General features: G+C 33.3%; 1 protein-coding gene across 1 annotated transcript; it reads left to right on the top strand.

Moving 5' to 3' along the window:
* The first annotated feature begins 2163 nt into the window (after nucleotides 1-2163).
* LOC140857382 (plant UBX domain-containing protein 7-like) lies at nucleotides 2164-10402 on the top strand. The gene is made up of 12 exons (XM_073256169.1): nucleotides 2164-2307; nucleotides 2349-2458; nucleotides 2538-2648; nucleotides 6217-6364; nucleotides 7458-7535; nucleotides 7629-7697; nucleotides 8468-8611; nucleotides 8776-8875; nucleotides 8979-9066; nucleotides 9664-9937; nucleotides 10115-10279; nucleotides 10379-10402. Exons 1-12 carry the CDS (start codon nucleotides 2164-2166, stop codon nucleotides 10400-10402), a joined length of 1455 nt encoding a protein of 484 aa, XP_073112270.1.
* The last annotated feature ends 1458 nt before the right edge of the window (nucleotides 10403-11860 follow it).

Below are 11860 nucleotides of genomic sequence, written 5' to 3'. Positions count from 1 at the left end.
TGTCTCTAACTTAGAAAACTTGAATCTTTGGTCTTCTCCATGCATCTTTAATCATTCAAACTTCTTAGACTTTTTTGAAATATATTTTTAAACTATTCTAAAGACATATAATTATTAGTATTCCTCTCAAATATTTTGTAACCATCAAAATTAATTCTTGGATCAACAATCCCACTAGCATTTCTCCATTTTATCCACCCTACTTTACTTTGATGGAAAAAAATCCTGTTCAATCCCCTATTTCCTATTAAATAATCAATCCAAACTATCAAAATTATCAATCTTAGGAACTTTATCGTTCTCAGTTTGCACTCTGCATTCACCTCTATTCTAATTTTATTAAAACTACATTTCATATTTTCTGTCTTTGCCCTACTTAACCTGATATATTTAGATTCTAATGCACTCCTCCATAATTCCAACTTATGATTAACTCCAATCTTAGTTTCATCCATTAAAACTATATCATGCGCAAGTAGCATGTACCAAAGGATATCATTTTGGATAACCTTATATATCCTTAATCTCTTTGATATGACTAATGGGAACCTCTTTCCTTTTAACATCCATCATATGACTTCTCCAGGCATTCTATCATATATTTTCTCTAAATCAATAAAAATCATATAATTTTTATTGGATTTTGTTTGTTCTATAGAGTTGCCTTTTGACTTTGACTTCTTAATATTTTCTTATCTAAGCTAAAACTAGAATAATTATAGAAAATTTGTGAGATTTTGCAACCTTCTTGTCGATATTCCAGCATTCATTTCATTTTTTCTTCATATTAAATTTATTTTATCCATTCTTTCTTCATGTCAAATTTCTAGGCCATAACACTTCTACAACAGAAAGTTTTTATACTTCAATGAATTGAGTTAGGTCTCTCTTAATATTTTTTCCTCTAGAAAAAAAGATAAAAGAAAATTCTTTAACAATTTCTATAAGAAAATATAGATGCCCAAGCTTTAACAATAACAGTCTCTTAAAATCAAAATTAAAAGAAAACCCTATTAATTTCTTTCCACTTCCATATTTTTGTTGATATTCTCAAAGGTTCTAGCAATCTAAGCTTTAACAATCACATTCTTGAATGTTCAAAATTAAAAGAAAACACTACTAACTTCTTATCCACCACTTTCCTCTTTTAGTTGATATTGTCAAGGTTACTTTTGGGCTAAAGATACATCTACAATTAGAAGTACTAATAAGGAATCTGGTATGCAAATTTAGGTGCATCTATATATCCAAAGTTTAACTTACTCCATACTTGTAGTACTTCGGATTGATTCTTAAGAATTATAGCACACCATTTATCTATAAGTCTAAAAGTTGGTGGAAGCATAATTTAGCATATAGATAATATTTATACATAATATTTATACACTAGTAATGATTGGAGTCACCTATACATATGCAAGAATTTCATGACTTTATGAAATTCAATGTCATATATGATTGATAATGAAGTTAGTGTCATCATTATGAATCATAAAATGAAGGATTTCTGAACTTTAGGAGAAAAATTAAAATATCAAGTTGTTTATCATAGTTATGTAACCAAAAAAAAAAACATGTGCCAAAAAAAAAGTTTATTACGGTTATGCACTGATTATTTAAGAGGTATTAAGTCAAGCATAGTAAAAGAATTTTTTGTGCCTGAGCAATTTAGATTGATTATGTGTTTAATTCCTGCCTGCTTCATGATATTCCAGCTATAGTATTTCAGGAGATTTATGTATTTCATGAATTATTGATTAGAATTAAATTTTAAAATTTTAATTTATATTTTGGACACCTCTATTGCATATTGTGAATATTAAGGTTTCTTATTTTGAGACGTTGTGGAATATTTATGTTAATTTCTATGAAGTAGAGGTTTTTGATGCTTAAGATTTGGATCATGGGCTATTTAAGCATTCACCGTGAATATTCTTTGTAAACAACAAGAATTAAAGCATATTTACGTAATATAGATATTTTAGCATCCAGTTATGAACATATTTTGGTCTCATTAATTAGATCTAATTAACCGGCCGGATACTTTTCCTAATCAAATTAAAACAAAACAAAACAAAAATTCCCCCAATCCGACTCGAATTCGTCCATCTCGCTCTATTTATAGTGCCATGAAACACGTTGGCTCTCGTTAATTAGAAGAACATGGGGAGCCCTTGCGATGAGTCCAAGAACCAACTGATCTCGTCTTTCCTGGAGACTGCTGTTGGCCGTCCGTCGAGACCGCCGCCGAGTATCTCCGGGTTAGAGTTTAATTTCTTTGCGACATGTCTTGAATCATCCTCCAACGTTCGACTATTTTGACTTCTTGTGCTGTGAGTACTCCGCAGGCCACCTATTGGAGGCTAGAAGAAGCTCTTGAGCTGTTCTTTGCTCGAAGTGAGGGTAGTGAGTCGTCGTCGTCTTCCTTCAGCTCGCCGCGAGTTGATATAAATCCAAGGTGAGTGGAACAAGAGACCCATCGATCTAGTCGATGTTTTGTTAGATTCTTTGCTTTATGATTCTCTTTTTGTTTGCAGTGGATGGGAGGCAGAGGAGAGCCATGGTGATCGATATGAAGGAGAGGATGGAGACCGTGCCCCTATTCCAGTGAGGAGGGAGACTCTTTATGGTGATGTCTCGAGCTATAGGTATGCTTTTGGTTGTCTTGTTTAATTATTATGTGATTCATAAACAAGAGAAGCAATGTGGATCATTTTGTTTGTGTTATCAAGTGATAGCCTTCTTGTTTGTTTTTTATTGGTTTAATTCTGTAAGTTGCTGGAGTAGAGCATGTTAATGGATGCAGAGTATTTATTGACTTTTGACATGCTGATAATGAAGGGAAAAGACTATTCAAGAAATTCGTCCCATGATGAACAATGATTTTTTTTTAAGTTTTGGGTAAACCCATGGTGAACAATGTTTTTCTTTTAACTTTTGCACGAACCCATGGTGAGCAATATTTTTCTTTTAATTTTTGAGCAAACTTATGGTGAACAATATTTTTCTTTTAATTTTTGGGCAAACCTCTGATATCTATTATAGTCTGCAGGCTTGTGTTTGCTTGAGAACAATTTGGAGAATAATGCTAGGTTCATGAGGATAAGAAATCTGCTATAACTCAAGTGGCAGATGGAAAAAATTATGTTGCTTTAATCCTATTTGTCATCCAATAACTTATTTCTTTCCTTGTAGGACACTGTTAAAAGTCGGTAACTAGTTCAAAAAATAAAGAAAAAGGCTCCTGTCAAGACGAAAGTCATCGGACATGCCTATGAATTACCTATTTAGTTGGGGAAGATGGGTGCATCTATAGGGAAGGTAGGCTTGTTTTGAGATCAAATAATGACAGAATTGTGATTCAGAAATTGGGATGTAATGGTGAAAGGATGGATCTCAATGTGGTGAGATCACTAGAGATGGATTTTCCTGTGTTAGAATGCTTGGAGTAGCAGTCCTTTCAGAATTTTCTCTTCCTTTAGCACTGGGATCTTAAATGATAGAAGTTTGATGAAGACAAGGATGATGGTGTGGGTTTTTAAAGTTTATGGTGTCATCCCACTCTGTCATAGTTTATTCTCTAAAGTAATATTTGACGCAAGCCTGTCCAATGCGAACCAAGACAAACAACTCACTCTAACTTATGGAGATATACTTCTATAAATTGAAGCAATTTTCATGCATATTAGAGGACATAGAATAAGAAAAAAATTAAAAAAAATAGAAGAGGAATAAACAACCCTTCTGGAAACTTTTTAAGAAAGCTATTTAACTTTTAGAGATTTATTTTGAATAAAAACAGTGTTGTCTCTGGATCTTATATTTGGTTTGAGATTTCAAAGAGAAGAGGTAGGATTTTATGAGATAATAGACACAAATATATATGTTAGTTAAAGAAAGTTTTTCTAAAGAAAGGCAAGGGCATGAAGGATTTGTTATGTCTATTGGTTTTTATTCATGCAAGACCTTCCAATTCTTGTGAAGTTTGTTCTTGTGGACCCATACCTATGTGTATTCATACCCGTTTCTAAGTGGGTGTGGGTGTCTTTGGGTAAACAAGAGCAGCCCACATAATAAGCCTCTACATTGGCGCACTTTTTTCTCACTGTCTTATAAATCTAGAATTAAGGAAACATAATCAGTTAATGATGGTAAATTCATGGGAGTAGTGAAGCAGAAGAATAAATGGATGACTTTTAGATTTTCTGCATGGTTATGCAGGATTGTTTGTCTTACCGATTGGATCAAGAATAATTCATGAAGCTTTGGGAGGAATACTCAGCATCTCTTGGTACCCTATGCTTCACCCTCAACCCACACCCTAAGAGGGTCCTGTGGGTTTGAGGCTTAATAAATAATTAGTTTTCAGGGGTTGAGGTGAATTTTAGACTAAATTAACTTTTTATAGTATATATTCAGTTCTATGCTTTTCTTGTGCATGAAAATTAGAGGATGAAAGGCTGAGGTCCGAGTCCTTGGTTATAGTGTGGAACCCACCCCTCCTAGCAATTTTAGGAAACAAGAATTAACTTTTATAGGTGGTCAGAAATAAGGGACAAGAAGAGATATTTAAAAAAATGTATATAGAGGGGACTGCAATTACATATGCTGACCGGCTCATTTGATGTAGACCGTGCCCCTATTCCAGTGAGGAGGGAGACTCTTTATGGTGATGTCTCGAGCTATAGGTATGCTTTGGTTTTCTTGTTTAATTATTATGTGATTCATAAACAAGAGAAGCAATGTGGATCATTTTGTTTGTGTTATCAAGTGATAGTCTTCTTGTTTGTTTTTTATTGGTTTAATTCTGTAAGTTGCTGGAGTAGAGCATGTTAATGGATGCAGAGTATTTATTGACTTTTGACGTGCCGATAATGAAGGGAAAAGACTATTCAAGAAATTTGTCCCATGATGAACAATGATTTTCTTTTAAGTTTTGGGTAAACCATGGTGAACAATGTTTTTCTTTTAACTTTTGCATGAACCATGGTGAGCAATATTTTTCTTTTAATTTTTGAGCAAACTTATGGTGAACAATGTTTTTCTTTTAATTTTTGGGCAAACCCTTCGTGAACAATGTAAAAGTGAACCATGTTTTCTTTTAAATTTTGGGCAAACCCTTGGTGAACAATGTTAAAAACATGAAACTGCTATTATCTTCTTCCCTTGAGCATTTTTAGTGGGGGAAGAATTGTAATGCTTACTTTCTCAATGGTGGGAAATTTATCATGGAGAAGTTGATTATAAAAGGGAATAAAAAAAAAATCATGGAGGTTAATGGAGATCATCTTAAGTAAGTGGAAAACAATGGGCTTTTTTGTGAAGTACATTTTCTTGCTATGCGAAAAGCACTCTGATATCTATTATAGTCTGCAGGCTTGTGTTTGCTTGAGAACAATTTGGAGAATAATGCTAGGTTCATGAGGATAAGAAATCTGCTATAACTCAAGTGGCAGATGGAAAAAATTATGTTGCTTTAATCTTGTTTGTCATCCAATAACTTATTTCTTTCCTTATAGGATACTGTTAAAAGTCAGTAACTATTTATAAGCCAATGTATATTAAATTAATTGACCTGATTTATGGTAAGCAACTTATATCCGTATGATTTTTGGTAAGAAGGACAGAAAAGTAGAGCCAGTTGAGTCTATGATTTTAACATGGTTTGCCAAGTTGACGGATATATCCGACCATGGCATGCATCATTTAAGAGAAGCATAGTCTTATCCTTCTAAGAATGCCCAACTAAGCAACACTTTTCTCTACCTGTGTCATATATTCAGAATTTTCTTAATGTACACATGAAATCAATGGTGAGAAAAACGTAAAAAAGAGACAAAAATGGATGACATGTAAACATTGTATACATTCCTATTTGTTAATTTTTCTCAGAATGTTTTTGTTGGCTTGCTTTTCCCATAAGAGAACCATTCTCCCTTTTTCTCTGAATTGAGAATAAAAAAGAAGAAATCTACATTGTATTTAAAAAAATAATAATTGTGATCTAAATCTTGCATTTTTTTGTTAGTTTTCTCAGCATGGCATCCTTTTTGTCGTCATTAGGTGGATTTTCTTTGGTGCTTTAATTGCCCAAGTTTCCCCACATAAATATCCTTTTTCTTCTTTGATGATACCCCTTATCACATATCTATGATTAAAATATTATGTTATTTGGTTGATCTCTGGATTGATCTTCTCTTTATGTTGTTATTTTAGATTCCAAAACATCGATGAGGAGTCAAGAAGCACTAGAATCTGGGAATCAAATCAAAGGGGTGAATCAACCTCAAGTGGCTTCCATGATAATCTTAGTTCCTTGTTTCGTGAACCTTCTGCCTTGATCTACCATGGGCCCTTTTTCAAGGTATGAGAATTATATCTTGACTCATTTTAGTTTAAATATGATCATTATTGTAAGATAGTTTTAAACATATTTCAGTGTATTTTATTAGCCTAACAAATCTTTTGGTTTATTGGTTGCAAGTTTTTGCAAATTTAGTGTAAGGTAGGAAATTGACTGGTGAATGATTACTGACCAAAATATTTAGTATTCATTTCAAATATATTCTTATGGATTGCTTAAAAGAATAGTTATTGGATTTCCATAAACAATGCATCGATACCTTCCACCTTATACTGGTGCTTGTCTTGAAAGGTTTTAAAGTTAGAGGAGAAACATGCAAGTAACATATTGGAATTTTTGTCAGCTCAACTCCTTTTTTTTATATTTTTTTCCTTTTTGGCATGACTTCTCTACTGCACTAAGAGAGAGAAATGATCATGATTGACTAATGACATAATAGAAAAGGCATGGCTTGGATAATATCCTACGCTTGGATAATATCCTATGCAACAAAGTCCCTATCTCAGATTATGTACCAACAAATACTAGCAGATAGGATATTCCAACAAATTCCCTTTTTCTCCTTTTTCTGTGATTCAATACTGTTTCCTAGATGCCCAAAACTAATAACCTCTCTGGTACGGTTCTGGAGAATGAGCCTTCTTAAAAAAAAGATTCTGAATACTAGAAGTAGATGAATAGTTGGTCAGTCATTTTTTCATCATTTTAGCCTACCATACAAATTGGATGGACCTATCCAATTTCTTTTTCTGATGTTTTCAGCTACCAAGTTAAACAGCATAATAACTAGAATTTAATCATCTCCAGCAATGGCAATTTCAAAATGATGTTTATGATAGTGATAGCATTTCCCCATTAACCAGCATACATCTAGCCAAGGAGGGGCACGACACTTCACAAACTATTCAAATAGGGTCTATCAATGCAAGGTGAAGCATACATGTGACGTTCTTTGTAAAAATATCTGTTGATTTTTGGATCAAAAATGAAAAAAGTTCAACTATTCTAGTATTTATTTCTTTTACTAATTTATTGTTGTTTCCTTCCTTTAATGTAATTACTGATCGTAGAATAGCATTTCTTTTAAATACAGGCAAAGGTAGATGCTGCTTTTCAGGATAGGTGGCTATTAGTCAACTTGCAATGCATTGAAGAGTTCAGCTCACACTTGGTAATATGTTTTGAAAACCATTATTGTCGCCTATAGTATGGATCTTTCTAGATTGCAGTCCTGACTTGAAATTTTCTTTGTTGACTTGCTAAGCTTAACCGCGATCTCTGGTCAAATGAAACTGTGGCACAGGCAATCCAGACTAAGTTCATTTTCTGGCAGGTTTGTTTGTCTGAAGTAGTTTCGATAGGCATGAAATAGCATGAGATCCTCAAACATTTATTTTATATTCTTAGCCCACATGTCTTGACCTTTTCTTATTCAGTTATTCTTTCCTAATTTATAATATTTATGTGCACAAAAAAAGTAACATTGTTTTACAGATGCTTCTCTTTGCCAACAGATTTGCGTTGGTCTTGTTTATTTTTGTTTTCCTAGTTAACATTGTTTAGTTTTGTCTTGTTACTTTCCTTTCAATTGTAGATACTGAGATTTCCTCCTTTAACCAGATATCATTTTATTAAATCTTTGATTGCATTGATTTGGTGAATTTTTGTTTCTAGAAGTTTATAACTACAGTATTTCTTCTTTTACTTGTTAGTATGAATCAAAAAGTTTGTCACAATTAAATGCATTGCAGTTTATGATTTTAATCATGTACTCTGGCATTCTATTCTTACAAATAAATTGATTTTCGGACTCATGTATACGTAGTCTACACTTTATGGGATATGTAAAGTTAACTTTTTGGTTTCATTAGTTTTACATTGAGACCTAATTAATGATGTTTTCAAATTAAGGCCTATTTTATGGTTTAAATTACTTAATAGGTTGGCATGCAGATACAAAAGTTCTAATGGTAGAGTTTTTTTAGGTAACTTGAAAATGGAAGCAAAATTTGTGGATCAACTATCTTTTTTCTTTTTCATTTTTTGCATCTTTTATCCTCTCATAGTTTCTAATTATATCCATGATATGTCATATGATTGTAGATGTATCATGACAGTGATGAGGGAAAGAAGGTTTGCACCTACTACAACTTGGTTTCTTTACCTGCAGTTCTCATTATTGATCCAATCACTGGACAAAAGATGCATGCATGGAGTGGCATGATACAAGCAGAGCAATTCTTAGAGGTTGTCTATACTATGAACTTGTGATATTTGTGATTTCACTTATTTTTAGAAATCCAATTATTTGAAAATTTACAAATTTGCTAATACCTATCTCTTTTAGTAACATGACTATCATATTCCTTTTATTTCCTTTTATTGATTTTAATTAAACACATTTTATATAGCTTCTGCTTCCGTTCATGGATGTGGGTCCAAAGGAGCACATTGCACTTCCTCATAAGCATCCAAGGGAAAATGTTGAGACTTCCATGCATGATATATCAGGTATTCTATCTGTAGTTTCAGCTTTAAGTTTTCTATATTACCATGCAGTTCATGTCCTATCAAAGCCATATCCTGGTTGTTACATTTTCTCCAAATGCATCAGGAGTATATCCATCATCCTTGTTACATCATGCTGTAGTTCTTTTTGATGCAATTCATACACCGCAAACTACCAGAAGATTTACCTCCATGTAAGACTAGTGTTCAGCATATGGTCATATGACATATTTCTGCTATCTGAAAATGAGTTTTTTTCATTTCTGCAATTAAAGATATGTTGATTTGTGCTTTGTAAAGATAAACCCCAACTCATTCACCTCCAATTGGGGGTTTCAAAGAATAATGTTTGGATCTCTTTACTACCATTTCTTGTGAATTTAGATCTTCGACTAATCCTTTTATGAAATCAGTGGAATGGGATTCAAGTATTTCTCTATCATCATATTGCTGCATTTTCTCTGGAACTTGGAACTGTACCATTTTCTCTGTCATCATATCATTTTCAGCATCTTGAACCTAATTGATCTAATGAGGTGCAACCTTGTAATTGTATTTTTTTAAATTCTTAAAACTTGTCAATATCGGTATATTGGTCATCTTGGTGCTTAAATGTCTGATTTGAGAGAAGTAGCTGATGTGGTAAGAAGTCATCAACATGTTGTTCCTAAACAAAACAAGCACTTGCATGAAGTAGCACGACAATCCCTTGGAATTTTGCATCACTGAATTTCCTAAAAAGCTTCCAAATGCATTTCTGTATTATTTGCATTTAATGAACAAATTAGTAGAAACATATTCTCTCTCTACATTCTTTATGAGCTGTCGCTTATCCCGATGTGGCTGAAAGCTATTTTGATATCTGTGGCAGTTAGAGAAGGCTCAAAGAAGAGAATAATTTCCAACAATAATGAAATTGATACTGAGAAAGATGAAGAAAGCAGCTCAAGTTCCAGTGATTGCAAAATCTGTACTGAGAAAGACAATAGCTCAAATGGAAAGTTCACTTATCCAATTCTTGCTGAAGAACCTGAACCTGAAGGAGACAGAAAACAACTATGCAGAGTTGGGATTCGCCTCCCTGATGGACGAAGACTCTAGAGAAATTTTCATCATTCTGATCCAGTGATCCAGTGAAGGTAAGTAACTCTCTTTGAAATCTGTAGGTATTTTCTGGCAGGTCTTTGGCTTCTACGGTTACTTTAGTTCATGGTATTTATTTAAATTCCCGATCACTTGCAGTTATTGTGGTCTTTCTACTGCACTCAGTTCGACAAAGGGGAAACACGGCCATTTCGGTTTACGCAAGCCATTCCTGGAAAAACTAAGAATCTGGATTACGAGAGCAACCTTACTTTTGGTGAAGCAGAGTTATCAGATTGTGTGCTTTGGCTAACTTTTGAACGAGTATATTGGATCATGTGTGCAACAAAAATAGGAATTAACAGTCAAAACTGCTCAGAAATTAAAATACTTTGCCATATTTCTTTTTCTTTTTTTTTGTAGCGGATTGATGTGTGTCAGGATTAAGTTGGTAGTTATCACAAACATAATCTATACATAAGATATTTCTTTCTTCTGGATAGCTTTGCTTTGTAGAAAGTCTATATTCTATTGTCATCGAAAATTTTCAAATTTCTCCAAGTGGTCCATTGATCTGAAAAACATGTGAAGAAGAGGGAAAAGGTTCCGAAACCAGGACACCTAAAATGGAGTAAAAACATCTGAGGTAGAAGCTATAGTTTGTGGTTGTCTTCTGCAATTCTGACTCACTATTTGAGTGTTTGAGTCCTCGCTTACATCCTAAATTCTCGCTGACTACAAGGTGCTTCACTTCGGGTTCGTTTCATGGTATGGCAGCCAAGTGGCTCACTTGTACATGGCAGTTTGTAGCCTTTTAGTGGTTTTTATACAATCGATATTAAAATAAATAATACCACCTCACTTGCCATGATGCACAAACACACATCCAGGCAAAAGAGAAGGAAAGAAAAAACTCAAACAATTGGTTATCCAGGATATAGAGCTATGCCTGTGTTTTCTGTTCTTATGTTCATAAATCATAAGAACTTCCAGTAAAAAGGTATTTGGCATTTAAAAGTGTGAAAATAAATAAATAAATAAATAAACAAAGAGTAGCAAAAGTTTGGTGCATGGAGCACTACAATCACTTTTATCAATGGTCATCATTGTTTTGTTAATTTCATGGATGCTTTTATTATGTATACTTGGTTTCTCCAATGATACTAATCTAAAATGCTAGGCATTTCTAAAAAAATTAATCAAATATCAAAAATTTATTTGAATGAAAAATCAAATCACTTCAATTTGATATGGGTGGTGAATATTGTATTTTCTCTTCCATGCTATTTTTTATTCTTTTTTTAATGCCTATCTACACCCGTGAGCAAATATGGATTGGCCAAGTAGGAGAATTGCCAAATGGTCAAATCTAAATAATAGGATAATGGCTTTCTGTTGATGCCTTCCCCTCCGATTGTGATGCAGCTGGATCATGCAATTATGCATGCATGCACCGGTGTCTGGAACTAGAAAGAGGTACAATGCTAGTAGATTATACCACCTTAAGCTTGAATGACTTTCACTTTGGAGGTGCCACCTTCTCGAAGAAAGATAAACCAGAGCTTTAACTAAACCAAGAACTCCAAACTAAAAATAAAGTAAATGAAGACAAAGATAAAGTATGTAGATAAATAAATATTTAATTGAACAAGGATCTCTTCATAGAGTTACATTCTAATATTTATATAATCCCTATTCAATGATCAGCCAACTACTTATTTCTACTGTTGACATTTTATTTCTGTTGTTCACACCTATCTCTACTTGATTCTTACTTTTCTTTGGCAGTTTCAATGGTCAATTCAAATCATTCTCCATTTTCACATTCTCATAACAATCCGTATTCTTTATCACATTGCAATTTTCTTACTAGGTTAATGGTTTAATCTCTATAAGCCAATCGAT

This window comes from Elaeis guineensis, chromosome 4 (assembly GCF_000442705.2).
Source record: "Elaeis guineensis isolate ETL-2024a chromosome 4, EG11, whole genome shotgun sequence".
Classification (NCBI taxonomy): Eukaryota; Viridiplantae; Streptophyta; class Magnoliopsida; order Arecales; family Arecaceae; genus Elaeis; species Elaeis guineensis.
The sequence above is the reverse complement of the archived record's forward strand: the minus strand, read 5'-3'. Positions and strand labels throughout refer to the sequence as shown.